Here is a 15473-nt window from a genome sequence, read left to right on the forward strand (position 1 = left end):
GCAATAGGGCTGATAGGCACATGGAATACCAATGTTCTTCTGTTTCACAACATTTTCTTGCTATTTTATTTGCTGTAAGAACCCATTTGACCTGTTTCTGCTTGAGGAAGTTGACCTTCTTTTTCCTCTCTTACTCCACAATATCTTTGACCTGGTTTGAAATGCTCTGCTCAGTCTAGGCATGAGCCAAATTGTGAGGGATCTGGCTTTTTCTAAACAAAGTTACAGGATTTCAGAATGAAGACTGGTTTTCTGCCATGAGCTTCCCTTCTTGGTGCTAAATATAATCTTGTAGGTAACTTCAAACAGAGATTTACTTTGGATTTACCTTGCACTGTATGGGAAGGAACAGGCAGTGTTGAACACGGTAGCTTGGGATCACATGGATCAGCCTGGCAAGTATTGAACACCCTTCCAGTTTTCATAAAAGCCTGTAGATTTTAGGGTTTCTTGGAACACCACAAGATCAAATCTAAATTATGCTTAGACCACGAAATTCAATACCATAATTACACAAGAAAAGCCACAATGTCAACAGCAGTCTGAACCCTCTGCAAATACCAAAGAAAAATGGCATAAATTCCAAGCCAGAGTGATATGGAAGGAAATCTTTAAATATCTTAGTTTTAGTTACATTCAAAAGCAATTAGTTTTTGCACCTAAGATTTTGTCACTTCCTCCATGTGCCCATGTGGGTTTCAGGCACAAAGAAGCCTTCAGGAGATTTTGGTGGCTTTTTAGTGGTACACCCCCAAACACACACAAGGTTCCTCTTGAGGAAGTGGTTATTATAACATTGGGGGGGGTCTTGTTTCCAGCTCTCCATGACTCATGCAAGCAGCTGACAACACAGCTAAAATATGAAAGCCAAAAAAAAGAAACTGAGAAGAGGGAGTAGTTATTCCACTTCTCTTTCACTTGGAAGAACTAAAAACCACATAAATTTAGGGCAGACAGGGTAAAAATATTCCATGCTGGTTTTCCTTCTATGCTTTGTGAGACCTGTAATATGGCTGCAATGAACAAGACTCTTTACTAGTTTAATAAAAACTCATGCACAGAAATGGAAGTTCAGTTCATATTGTATGGTGGTTTTGAAATGAAACCTTTGTAACAGATTTGGTTAACCCTTTTGCAATAAAAAAATAATAAAAAGGAAAAAAAACCCCAAACTAAACCAAAACAAGGAAACAAGAAGAAAAATTCCAAATAGTTTTGTCAATGAAAGGATGATGTTAGAAAAAAAAAAATCATTAGATGATTCCTTATCCAAAATTGGACCCAAAATAAGAATAAACTGCTGGAGACCAAAGGACTACCTGGGACTGTGGGATTGTTAGTCTTAAAAATATGTGTGAATTCAAAACCTGATGCCAGTAAAATTAACAAAACTGTACAAAGACTGAGCCTTTAGTTATTTTTTGTTCTTTTGCATGAGAACTGAGCTGCGGGACAGAAGTGTAATCACATCCTCCCTAAACCTGGAATGGATGCATTGCAAGAGCTGCAGAGGAGATAACTGTCTATATTTTGAATCTTTCCCATGTTCATCCCTTGCCCTGAAGATCCTGCCATTCCCATTAGGATCAGCTTGTAGTCTTCTTTCAGACAAACTGAAAATCACTGTAATTTTACTGTAGTAAAATTGATATGCAATTATTTCTCTTGGCCCACAACCAGAGAAGAATTTGTCACTGTAGAAGGCACAGTGCTCTATTAGCACTTTAAAGATTGTTAACCAGAGCCCATCAATTTGGAAGCAGAATCTCAGTTTGTGGAGTATGGACCTCACAGGGACTCATTTATTTTTGAAGATACTCAGATCTCTACAGTTACATCTGTTGTAGTTTTGATAAACCAATGCTTTAAAGCCCTTGCCTGAGTCTCCTGACTGTGCCATGATGAGGAGCAGGTAACACAAACTTTAACACAAGGTTTCACAGGTGAGAGATGCCATTGCCCAGGGGGACTTCACACTGCCCAACTCTCTGCTCTGTGGGTCTGCACATCTGTGTCTGTCTTTTCAAGGATGCTGAGGACAACAGAGAGTTTGTGGTACCTTTCTTTTCAAGACTGAAGAGTATTTAGTATAATTGCCTCTTTGGAAGATAAGTGGGCAGTAGGATAAGTGGATCTTGCATCTTTAAAACCAATGTTTCCCTCTGGGTTTTTCCTACATGCATCTAATATTTACAGCTTGCAGTGGACCAAGCCTTTTCTAGAAAGTATTTAACAACTCATTCAAATGATATGACCTCGTAGGAAGGATTTAATCCTAATTTTCATACCAATAAAATGAAAAAATCACTGGCAGCTTTATAATAGTTTACAGGGAGCCAAATTGGATGCATAACCTTTAGACAAAAGTTGAGTTTAGTCACAGTGCCTGTTTTCTATCTACCTTTCCCTCTAAGTGTTCTGGTTTTTGTTGTCCAATTGTATCTTCTTCCAAATCTCTGTACTACTCTGTATAGCAGGCCTGGAGTATGCACCAGAGACTGTTGACTAATGTGCATTTTTTGCCAATGGCTGTAAAGAAAGTGAAAGTGCAAAGCAGCAGGACTGATAAAAGGAAAAGAAAGGCAGATGCTTTTGCATTTCACCAAGCAGAAGGAATGTTTTGTATCTGCAGCAGAAGCATTGAACAGTGACAGAGAGCTGTGGCACATTTGAGGGAAGAAGGAAATTATGCATTAAATTACAAGGGCATTAGAGTGCACAGGACATGAGGATTTGATTATTTCTCCAATATAAAAGTTTGGAATGGATATAAAGTGAGAGTTGATTGTATGCCTGGTAGACATATAATCCCATAAACAGGAGAAACTGAAGAGTTTAATTCCGGTACATGAACCCCAGAAAAAAACAATGCTGGCAAGGATGGTGCTATTACACCAGTGACTTTCCTAGGTGTGTCATGTCCCTCTAAATGTTAACTCTTACCAGGGATAAGCTGCAGTGAAATGGATTTGAAGGTGCCTCTTGGATACAGCACAGGGTGTGTTTCACTCTGCAGACTCCCTGAGGAAGCTATAAAAAACATCTTTTCAACAGGTTTGCAGTAAGGCTACAGCTAATTAAACAACTGCAGATGAAACATTGGTCCTGCAGTGCAGACAACACCTTCACTACTACAAGTGCATAGAAAGCCTAATCCAAACCATTCCTGTACTTCTGGGCTTGGCCTCCCTGTGTCCTGTGGAACAGCATCTCTCCTTGGGGCTTGGGGAAACTGCCCAGTTTTGGGTTTTTACCTCACACAGTACAAACTCCCTCTGCATATACAGGGTGGACAAGGCTTGATGCACTGACTGGCTCTTGGCCCTCTACAGAACTGGTGCTCATTTGACTGTATTTGAACAGAGTTTTCATGAACTTCAGGAGGTGCTGCTCTCTCTGCTGCCTGGGCAAGCTCTCACTGGGTGAGGTGCATGCAAATGTCAGATTTCCCCTCTCAAAAGATTGTGTGCAGGCTCAGATAACTGAATTAACTCTGATTATACTGCAATTCTTCATTAGTCTCATTTTCTTACTGCGATTTAGTTCTTCCTTACCCAGGGAAGCATGTTGTGTGTTCCTTTACGCAAACACTGAAAAACTTCTTTTGTTAATGGATTGCTAATGTCACACCCTGCACTGTAAATCACAGGAAGTGCTATTAGGACTTGACACAATGATCCAAAAGCATGAAAAGTTCCTGATTAATTTATTTGCACCTTGGCTCATATGGTGGTAATGCTGTTAGGTGATATGTCAGCTTCCCAGAGAAACATTTTCTGGAAGAAATTACAAATCTCAGGCATATAAAGTGTTTTTTTGTCTAAAAGATTTAGCTGGAGTTGCCACTGCTCTCTTTTCTTTGATAAGTATAATATGTTTACCCCTTCATTTCAGCTAAAGCTGGTTTTAAAATCCAAGTACTTTGAAGGGAGGCTCAGCATGACAGAGTAGAAATAAACTTCCCTGGCAAGCTCAGCCCCCTCCGACCACCCACAAATTAAGTTTTGGGCTTTTATTTTTTTTCCTCCTTCAATTAAAGAAAAACATTAAATCATAGCTTGACTTTCTAAAAAGCATTGGAAATTATAACAAGGATGCATGGCAAATGCTGGAGTATGAAGTGAAAATGAAAGCTCAGGTTGGAGACCATGTGAAAGGTAGGAAGGAAAGCACAGTTACTTACATTTTCATGCAGGGAAGTATAAAAACCAAATCAGGATTTATACCACCTAACTAAAATGTTATGCAGCCTACGAACAGCCTGTACTCAGTAGAAGCTGAACCCAGAGGTGGTTTGGGTACAGTGCTAATAAAGGACTCTACTCCCCTTTGTCATTCTGCCATTTATCTTAGCATTTTCACCCTGTCTTCATGTATCTCTATGAACCTGAAGTCTGCACAAATTTACTGTGCCAGACTCCCCCCACTCCAAGGTAACTTGATGAATGATGTAATTACCACATGGATGAATCTGGCCAACTATTCATCCATTTTCTTATGAGATTAAACTGCTGGGTGAGGTGAAATCCAAGGTGGCAAAGCATGAAGATAAAGAATTACAATTTTTGGAGAACAGAGAAATAATAGTCCAAGCCATTTTCACCTACACTGTTGACCTAAAAATTTGGATAGGTAAATGCCTGGATTTGTACCTTGATCCTGTAATTTTCTCTACTTGGTTTCAGTATTTTTTCTCATGTAACAAATATAATTTGTCAGAGCAATAATTTATGTCATATCAGGAGCTGTGCATCCAAAATTAGCTTATGATTGCATTCAATAGTGCACCACAGGTACCTTGCCTTTTCTAAGTAACTAAACTGTTAGGAACTAGGTTTTCTGTTTTGCAGCTGTTCTGTTTGTTTTCTGTGTGAATTTCTCCAAATCAGTCTTAAACAGCACTGAAATATTCACAGCTTCAAATATACAGTCCTTCAAAACTAAATAAATTTCAGGTTCATCAAAAGCTTTTTTCTCATTTCTAATTTTAATTTCTATTAGTCATTCAAAATTGGAAAAATAAAAATACTGTATGTTCAGAAAACTGAAATGGAACTTCAAACTTGAACATTTCACTGCAGTTTTCTTTCAAAAAGAGCTGAGAAAGAGAGATGTCTGCAGAAATGCAGGTGACAGAAAACATTTTTAGAACAAGGAAGAGCTCCATCACAGGAAACATTTAACTAGTGCAATAAAAAAAGGTCTTCAGTATGAATTCTGCTTCTCCAGAGAATGACTGACATGTTCAAAGGCTTCTAGAAACAAACAATTTACTTCTATCCTGTAGATTCAATAATTGTGATCAGTCTGTCCTCCTTAAGGATGCTGAAGTAAGGAAAAAGGGCTTTGTTCCTGCTGCTAATTCTCCTTCCCAAAGCTCAGGATAGTCCTTACCCTAAAACCATTACAGCCTTTCTGCCTTTTTTGCCCCACTAGATAAAAAGTGCCCTCTGAATAGAGTACCCCTTGTAGAGAAGTGCTGTGTCTTTAATAACCTCACAAACATCTGGTTTTAGGCATTATTAGGGACAGACCAGCAGTAGACAGGAACCCTCGAGAAGCTCAGCTGTCCCTGTGACATCTTCCTTAACAGCCTTTTTAGAGGCAGACACTAATTCTAGGTACCACTGACAGCTAGCAGTGGTAAATACACCTATATCCCAAAAGCTGAAAAGGTCATTTTGATTCCACTCACTGTCTCTACTCTCTGGAATGGATGAAACTCTGTATCCAAGTTGCAAAGACAGATGCAATGACAATAAAGAGGAAAACATGCAGAGCTGCATTACAAACTGATTCATCAGGAAACAGAGCACGCCTGCCTTACAAATTTGCCTGCAGCTCCTGTCTGCTGTGTTATTTTTAAACTGCCTGCAGGTTGCAGATTTTTCAGTGGTCCTTCTCCTAGCAGTGTACACAGAGGATTTAGCAATGCACAACTTCCATTACCATGAATTTCAGTGACCAAAATTCCCATCGCATTAAAATTCAGCATCCTTCATCTTCCCATAAACTTCTTGCAGCAATTTGTGTATTCACAGGAGGGCATCCCATGTCTCTTAGAGCCTCTCTCCATGGCAAGGTCACTATAACTCTGCTCTGCATTCCTGATGTTCTTCACTCTCGTGCATCAGCCTGCAGAGTGCAGACTGTGGATGCTGTCATCAGCAACCCAGGCATCAAGCTACTGATTCTTTGGCTCATCATGAAAAACCCAAAAAGGCCCAACTGACCAAACCCAAGGCTCAGTTTCCTAACACTGTTATCACTCAGACACGATTGTGTCAACACCAAAGCCATTTGCTGTTCAAATGAAGGCTAGATGTGCAGGCATAGGGCACTCCTCCACCATACATCCAGGACAAAAACTTCACAGTACTCCCAGCAAACCTGCCCCACTTCTGGGGGAAACTGAATGGGATAGAGTTAGGGCTTCCCATCTGTAAGTAGGAGAGCTTCTATATGCAGAAAAACTTCACAGTCCATGCAAAATTCCTATAGAGAAGGGACAAACACAATGAGTAGTCTATTTATGCCACTACAATATTTCCAAGAAGAAAGGGATGGGGCATTTTCAGGAACACTGATCACAACAACTGCTGCCCATGTAAACAGAAGCTGCAGGCACTCAGACTTTCTGAAGGGTCAGACCCTGCAGCCAAATTGAATGAAAATTATGGTTGGGTTTTTTTCCTTCTCTGTTGCCTGGCTTATTTCGCAGCATACTGCAGTACCCATCAGGTCAGAACATCTCCCCTCATCTCATTTGGGATGTCTCAGACATCAAATCATACACACTCTGGACCACTGTTAGAGAATCTAGAGATTTCCCCAGTTAGCACTGTAAGAAGCACTTGCCCAGCAGCAGCAGCAGAGCCACATTCACCTCCCCCCTCTGACACACACAGAGCAGATGACAACTTTGTGATATATGAGGTGTTTATTTTGGATGAGAAGCTCCAGCTCTGAAGCCTTTGCCTCTGTAGGGTACAGCAGGGACTTGAAAGTAATTTTGATTTAAACAGCCAACAAACTTCAGCCAGAGCAGAATCCTCTGGCCCCAGAGGGCTGACAATTGTCTCCTTGTGGGAGACCAATTGTTGTGTGTGGGACCACTTGTTCTGTCTCAGCAGTGATGGCCAGGCTGAGCCTGTTCTCCCTGTGTTGGGTAGGGTTAGACTGCTGAGCTGTGGGTTAAACTTGTGCTTGACCCTGTGTAATGCCTGTACCTCACCCTTCTACATCACACAGCTCGTTAAGTGTTGCACATTTCTCCCTGCTGATTTGGAGAGTCTTAATTTGGCTTTTAGCTGTTTATAACTTGCTATGTAATTGCATGGCCTGGCCTCAAGCTATCAGGCTCTGGGAGAAATAACCACATTATTCCACAGAACAGTTAAAATAATTAAAATATTGACTGCAGGTTAAAAAAATGTGCTGAATATTTCAGAGTGGTTGAAGGGCTGGCAAGCCTTGGCAGCTTGTTGGCTGCAGGAACTGGCTGATATTTTGGCACTCCTTCTCCTTCAGTATTCATTGCTGTACGTGGGAACCTCTTTTTGTGCTGTCAACTTCTTATTTTCCAAGCAGCCAACCCACAACCAAGAAAAAATGAACTGACTGGAAATGAGGAGCTCCAAGGGCTTTCTTGTGATTCTTATTGCCAGCGAGACCATTTCCTTGTTATTTATGAATCCAGGACAGCTGTCTCACTGTGTTTCTATCTACTATTTGTGTCCATCTCCAAATGCACAGTGTAGGAGATGCATATGGTGAGGATGTACCAGGTGATAAAACCATTTGCTTAACAACCATCTGTACCAAATGAGAAGCATTATTAAAGTTAAAAAGCCCACAAAAACCGTCACTGGAACATTTGTTTTAGCTACTATACCTTTTTTGACATTTGATTTCTAGCTGTATCTCATCTCTAACCAAAGTCTAATGCATAAAATCCTTACATTTCCACAGCCAAGAGGGCAGAAGGTAAAAAAGAAACCTATCTGATAGGGCTGAAGCACTGATCACTACAGGGCACTTAGGTAATTCTTAGTGCCTTTGCAAAATATCCTCCTTCTTTTTCTTAGGGAAAAATCTGGAATAATAAGCATTGCCAGAAACAGACAGGTTTGGGTTTGAATGACTTCCTGGTTCTGTCTACATACCTTGCTATCTGGCAAAAAAGCTAAAATGATCTCACACTACCAGTATTAAACAAAACATGTGGATGATGCCTAAACCACTTTGCAGACACCTAAATCCTGAATGAAATGCAGTAGGATCAGTAAACTTGCCAAGCTACTGCATTAAATCAGCTTCTTGTTTCATCTTCACTTCCATGCTTGAGAAATTCCTGGAATGGTAGGAAGTGTCTGAGCAGCAGCGCATTCTCACAGGCAAGGAGCAGGGGGGGCTGAACTGAGGGTGTCCTACGCCACTGTAGCTTCAAGGGACAAGAGCCTGATTTACAGTCTGATCTACAGCTCTTCTGAGAGGAGCTAATTTTGTGAACATTTCCATTTGCACTCGAGAGATATCGCAAGAAATGGCCATGTGCTATTTTCTGAGGCTTCTATTACAGCTTTAAAGTAATCATAATAGCAAATTAGTGGCAGATCTACTATGCCATTTTCCATTGTCACTGCCATGTCTGTAATGAAGAGCAGCTCTACTTCTTCAAAGCTGTGATACTTCTCATTTTTTAATACGCAGCAGGGGAAGGAGCGTGATATCTTGGCACTCCAGACGTGGTCTGTAGGCTACTGCCCTCCTCCTGTGCTAAGCTCATTGCTACTTTCTGCTCTTAACAATACTGACCCCCAAAATGCAAATGATAAATATCACCTTGAGTAGACACTATTCTTTCAAAGGCAAAAATGTAATTTTACATACATTTTAAATCTCTTCTAAATTAAAGCACAAGATAACCCTGTGGAATGAGTCAAAAGACACTCTAAATTTAGTACCAAGAGAAGTTAACTGGACACACACAATGGGGATGGTGGTGGGGGAATTTTTACAGCCTTTTCTCTGCTCTGGTAGTTCATGTGGCCAAGTTTTTAGTCTGTCTCCACTGAGTGATTCATCTCTATTACCACTATTTTCAAAATTAAATGGAAGAGGAGGGATGTGTTCATTCCCCTGCTGTATTTAATAACCTTCCAAAAATTGTTTCCTGTTTACTCGGAAATCCCACCTCCATGCTGTGATTTAAGCATTTTCTCCCTGTTAACTTAAAAACAAAGCCTAGAAGACACTGTATGGTTTTTATCTTGCAGTCATAAAGCAATTTATGATAAATGTTGTTGTTCCAGAGAGAAATGACTTTGAAATATACATATGTTCATAACTCCACCGTTGCTCATTTAAATCATAACCGATTGTTGAAAACACCACAAATTGTCATTCAGTTTTTATTTATGTATCACGTCTGATGACTGATGACAGCTTCTTCTTTAGCAGTCACTGTATTGGTGCTCAAATACAAATCTCAGTAAGGACATCAATAAACCCATTTGTGGAACTGTGCTGCTTTCTTTCCTGGTACAGCCTAGCACCAGGCTGTGAATAGTCAGTATGTACTGTTTAATGCAAGACTCTTCTATAAGCAAAACTTGCACTGTATTTTCAAGACAAAATATTAAAACATCTAAATTGCTTTTCTAGCTGAAGCATTATCACAGAATTCCTGTGGTTTGGCTGGACAAAAGGGAAAGAATTTTCCCCTTAGCTTCTTCAATAAATTTGCACAATAGTTCTGAAATTTTACTTACGTAGCACTTACAAACACACTATTATTGCATAAAGGATTTTAATTAGCTCACACCAGTCAGTGTGTTCTGTGTTAGCTTATGTGAAAAGAGTTCATTTAAAAGGCAGCAACATCCTGTGGCCTGAGAACAGAAGTGGAAGCTGGGAATTCAGGAGGGGCCTGAGCCCCTTCCTTGCACTTCCTCTCAGCTTTCCATAAAGGTCTAAATTTTTCTAAATAAACATTACATTTACGTGAATAACTGGAGGCCACGTGGTCCTGATTTATGGATGTGTTAAATCTCTGCTTCTCCTATTAAAGCTACTGGGAGCTTCCAGCTCTCTGCATTTCAGAAGGCTGTAATACAGTTACACACAGCACTTGGGAGGGAGAGGAACACCATTACCTTGGTGAGTACCAAGTCCAGACAAAGGCAGGAAAGCACTGGCATAAATTGTAGGCTGTACAAATTTAGTTCATCTTCCTCTCTATGGGTGTCATAGTCCTGATTAATCCAGGAGGGACAGTAGCAGTTGGGATACTGACATATTTGGCATCCAGACAGGTACAGTGGAAGAGCAGAGTCAGGAGAGCAGGTGGTAGGAAGCACCAGGCTGGCACAGTGAGGATGAAAGACTCTGGCTGGGATGCCTCAGCCTGGCTCCAGCAATTAAGAGACTTTCTTCGAAGTCCTGAGCTGCTTATCTGAGTGGCTGGATTGGCTGCTTGTTTGCCTTCATTTGCCTCCCAGTTTCAAGTCTGTGCTGAAGCACTTTGTCTAAAAGCTGGCTCTCCTATCTCTTTCCCCTTTCAGATGAGATGGAGCAGTCCCCTGCAATGCGTTCTGACTACTTGGTCTCAGGGATTCGAACTCCACCAGTGAGGAGAAACAGTAAACTGGCAACACTGGGCAGGATCTTCAAACCATGGAAGTGGCGGAAAAAGAAAAATGAGAAGCTAAAGCAGACATCTGCAGGTAGGATGAGAACGAGAGAGTGATGCTACACAGAGCAAATCTTACCTTGGGCAAAATTTTCCAATAGAATATTTTAACAGTGACCTCGTGTAAACCAAACGCAGAGATTTCAGCAAATTGCAGATTAATGTGTAAGGCTAGAAAGACACCATAAAGGCTGATTTCCAATATAATACAGTAAATGTAAAAGATGAGGTCAAAATACGAGAGTGAAGCACAAGCCTCGACACAGAAAGCTTTTCATGGACTGTCCTTTCTCCAAAATAGGCTCCATTTATGGCCCCAAGTATCATCAACCCTTTTATTTGGGGTGAAGATCAAATAGGTCACAGTAACATTATGAAAAGTGACAGGAGGGAGCTACAGCATGTAAAATGCCTTCCCTCAAGCAGCTGTCTCTGTGGTGAGGAGCCCAGCACACAGCACTGCATGCTCTTGCCAGTCACCAGGGATGTCCCAGGAGATCAGTAAGGAGACAAAACTCACTTCCCTTTTCCTAAGATAGGATGCTGTAATTCCCTCCACTTGCCCCAGTATCCTGTGGAGTGTCACTGCAAAGGACAGGAGCTTCCTCAGGCAGCTCCAATGTGCTGTATTGAACAGCATGAATGCTCTCATATCCCTGTTACTCTGCACCCAGTGTGATCTGAGAGTAGGTTAGATCATGAATCTCATCTCTACAAGTGGCAGATTTTACAGCTGTTCTAACAAAGGGAAAGGCACAAACAGGCTTAACAGTCCATACTCCCTAAAAAAAAAAAAAATAAATCCTTGCAACACCTTCCAAGCATGCAGAAGTTGATACTGAAGGGAATATCCAGGTTGCATCTTTCTTATTCCATTACATGAATACTGTGTTGTTAATGGGTGCTGTTTTGTTACTACTCCATGCAGTGCTGGAGAAGAAGATGACAGCCCGACAAGGTCGGGATGAACTCATTAAGAAAGGCCTTCTGGAGATGATGGAACAAGGTAAATAAATAAAATGTCTTTATTTTTTTTTATCAGAATCTTTTTCAGGATACTAGGAAAGATATAATGGTGAAAGACAAAACCTAACGATCAAATTAATCAAAAAGAAAACTTTAAATCCAAGCAGAGAGGAAAACTCAGTATCTGAATTAAGCATGTCTGTCTCCAGATTTCTCCCTGCTGCAATCAATCCATGGAGTTTAATTTTTGATGTTTTACCATCTTGAATGCAACTCCATCTTCTCCTGATTTATAGATGGTGCAATAAGAGCTGGTACATGTATTTTATGCAATTGCTCTAAACCTAGCTAACCCCTACTGCCAAGAAAATCAGCTAAAGCTGCTATAAATATAAACTTAAACATGCAGATGCATCCAGCCCACATGTACAACCCATGACTCCAAATCTCATAAAATGATACTAATCTGAAGCCTCTCTGATCAACTAAGTCTGTGACAAAGCATATTACCATTCTGCCTGGTTTTCATACACAAGGAAAAGTGAAACATTTGGTGCTGTCATTCTGAAGCTTTCCTGAGTACAAATCAGGTTCAGCAGGAGTCATTGAACGAAAGATGATAAATGTCAGAAACATACACAAAGAACCGTGGTTCTGGATATCCCTGATGCTCCAAAGACATGACAGATGTTCAAGGGAGACAGAGATCTAGTGCAAGATCAAGTGAGCTCCAGATATTATGGACAACATCCCCATTGCCATTTCCACCTTAAGAGAGATTAAAAAAAATAAATCCGTCTTTGAAAACTCTATAGCAGAAAGAACTGTCATGAAGAAAGACTGGCCTTTTGAGTTTGACCAATCTGATAGATGGAAATTATCTTCTTTGAAACTAATAATTAAGTTTCTTTGTATAAAAAAAAATGCCATGCCTATAAATAGTCTGTGGGACAATACTCAGTGGGGCTATTCTGGAGTCTAACTGAGCAACTGAAGAGTCAGAAACTGAGCATTTTAAGTAGCTCTTTTTTATTTTTTTTCCCCTGCAGTAAAGTTGCAGTTTTTACACTGCAGTAAAGCTATTTTAATATTATTTTATTTGATATATTTTAGTACAAGTTTTATGTTAAAAAATAAATCTATCAAACCATCAGTATATTAAAAACCCAAAGCTTTTAGAAAGCTAATTTTTAATTCTGCCCATCAAATTCTTTGTGTCTCAGTTATAGATAATTAGTTGTCCCATTAGCACTATGTGTTAAAAAAATTCACCTCACTTCTGCTAGCAGAATGGAAGTTCCCCCTAAGCCAAACCACAGTACAATAAAACTTCTTTAGAGCACATTAAAAGGTAATAATATTAATAATGAATCAATAAACCTCTCACATTCATAAAGAACTGTCTGGGAGGAAAACAGATGATGAGAAGTCACAAGATTATGTTAACAAAATTAAAATAGCTTGAAGAAATATATATAGTCCTGTGAGAAGTGATGACAGCTGTGCTTTCAAAAAGGCAGCTGCAAACAGACAGTTTACCTGTCTGCAATTAAGTTGCATAGAGCTCTGACAAACATAAAAAAATCTTTCATTCCCACTGCTGCCCAGATAGGGAAGAATGGCTAACAGTCAGCTGAAGGACATTGCAGCTGCCTGCAAGTTACTTTTCTTTGCAGAGTGCTGTGAATCTCCAGGGTTATTTTATTATATTAGGAGAACTAGCTTATTAACTGGAATAAAAAATTGACCCAAATAATTTTCAGTAAAAGATTAGTGCCCTACTTGGACTGAGCTGAAGAGGCAGCAGTTCCAAGGCTAAGTCTTTGCTTATGCAGCAGGTTGCAACAGTTAAAGCAGCAATACTGTGCTAAAAGAGTACAGTCAATCCTAAAATCCCCCTATTTCATCAGGCTCTACTCCACTTCTAGAAACCTGATTCCTGCTCACTTTCATAAATAGCCCAAACTGGAAGGAAGCTATAGTCTGAGAAATCTCCAGGTCTGCTCCATGCATTTACAATAGCTGTGTCATACTCCAGTTTTGTAGCACAAGGTCTGGCAGCAGCATTTTGAACTCAGCTCCTTGGCTCAGAGGTAGCGCAGAATCTGCATCAATCTGTGAGCAGCCCAGGGTGGAACAGCACTGTCCTTGCTTTGCTGATGAGTCATCCGAACAGGTTATGTCACCCTTTCCCTTACACAACCCCAAAATCCAGTAGCCCAGACACACTGCACAGAATTGCACAGTCTGGGCCCCTTCTGTCTTCCCATCTCCAGCTCTGCCCATGCAAGGCAAACACAGCTTCACTCCAGGGAAACAACTTGCACCCTGAAAGAGGTTACAGGGTGCAGTGTCTGGCATACAGTGGGATTCATTCCCAAGGAAATTACAGCTCTACTTCTCAGTACTTTGCAATACTGAAGATGCCCTGCAGCTTTCCTGACTAGGGTATCTAAAATCTGTGCTTTCTCCTGTTCCTGGACTATCTCAAAAATTTGGCATTAGGACTCGCTGTCAATCGAAGCAGCACACCCAGTCTGACCTAAGCATGAGCTGACAATTTCTGAGCAGGAATACCACTGTTGTAAACCTCAGAAACACCTCAACAGAAATTCTTCACAGGCTTGGCTTCTTGTCATTACTTCACTTGTCATTACACTTCCCATCAGGTGGGATCTGAGGGAACTCACTCATGTCTCTGACTCCAGTTTGGTTGTGGCACAGCTGTCAGCAGTTTGCCTTTCCAGAGGATGTGAGAAGAGTTACCTTGAAAACATTTAGGGAGCTTCCCCGAGCTTCCCCTGATATTTCTCCCCATTGTGAGCTCAAACCTGATCAGATTTAGCTGTACTTACAGGAGTGAAGATAAGGGCTGTCTGTCAAATAGTGCAGGCAGCTGATAATACACCAGTGATTATGTAGAGGCTGCCTTCACAATGAGCTGAAATGTAGGCAATGAACTTTTTCCCCCGCCCCTTCCCTGTATCATAGCAACTGTGCTACTGCAGGGGCTATTTTAAGAACAGTAACTTTTCACCAAACGTGATTATGAGACAGACTGAGTGAGCTCAGCGTACAAAAATACTGCATCCCTTCTGCAGCATCTCTGGGCCAATATCTGATACCCTTAATCAAAAGGACAATACATTACTCTGCAGATTGTCCAAATAGTATTAAAAATAGTAGTAGCTGTGAATGCCAGCTAATCTAAATCAATGCTAAAGAAAGTCGTCATGCTATCATTGCAAGAAAACATAGCTTCCAGAAAGGAGCGTCCAGGGCTGAAAAATACAACTTAGGAGGTCAGGGGTGGACAGCAAACATGTCCATCAGCATGGAGCCTGGCTAGAGAGGGAAATAATTACTTAGGTTTGCAACAGTGATGTAGATCTTGTAAATTCTGAGAGAGTCATGAAGTAAAGGGATACTTTGTATTCTGAGGACTCCTGCCTGAATAGCAGAATACTAAAAAAGCTTCAGTCATCAAGACGCATGCAGCTGCAGGGATCACTGGCACAAAAATCTTTCAGAGTAAGCAATGGGAGCAGTTTCTAGGTCTGCATGAAGATGGATTTGAATTTCTGATCAGCTCAATCACACAGGACATGCTTTTCAAAGCTCAGTAACTAAGACTATCCTCAAAACCTACAGCTTGGTAGGGAATATTAGCAGCCTTGTCTTCAGTAAGATTGTGGCATTACTGTTGGGGTTGTTGGATGTCAGGGTGTTCTCCGTGGAACCTGACACAACCCAGAGACATCAAACCAACCTGTCCATGTGTTGCACCAAGAGTTCTGCTCCTGTAAGGAATTGC

At 40.7% G+C, this 15473-nt stretch overlaps 1 protein-coding gene across 1 annotated transcript in view; it reads left to right on the plus strand.

Annotated features, from left to right (window-relative positions):
* PHACTR3 (phosphatase and actin regulator 3) overlaps positions 1-15473 on the plus strand; it is a 93175-nt gene that overhangs the window by 35973 nt on the left and 41729 nt on the right. Inside the window, exons 2-3 of the mRNA XM_030463355.1 lie at positions 10566-10727; positions 11622-11699. Of these exons, the coding sequence (XP_030319215.1) occupies positions 10566-10727; positions 11622-11699 (240 nt within the window). The remainder of the gene's footprint in view (positions 1-10565; positions 10728-11621; positions 11700-15473) is intronic.

Source organism: Calypte anna, chromosome 20, assembly GCF_003957555.1.
Source record: "Calypte anna isolate BGI_N300 chromosome 20, bCalAnn1_v1.p, whole genome shotgun sequence".
In the NCBI taxonomy this organism is placed as follows: Eukaryota; Metazoa; Chordata; class Aves; order Apodiformes; family Trochilidae; genus Calypte; species Calypte anna.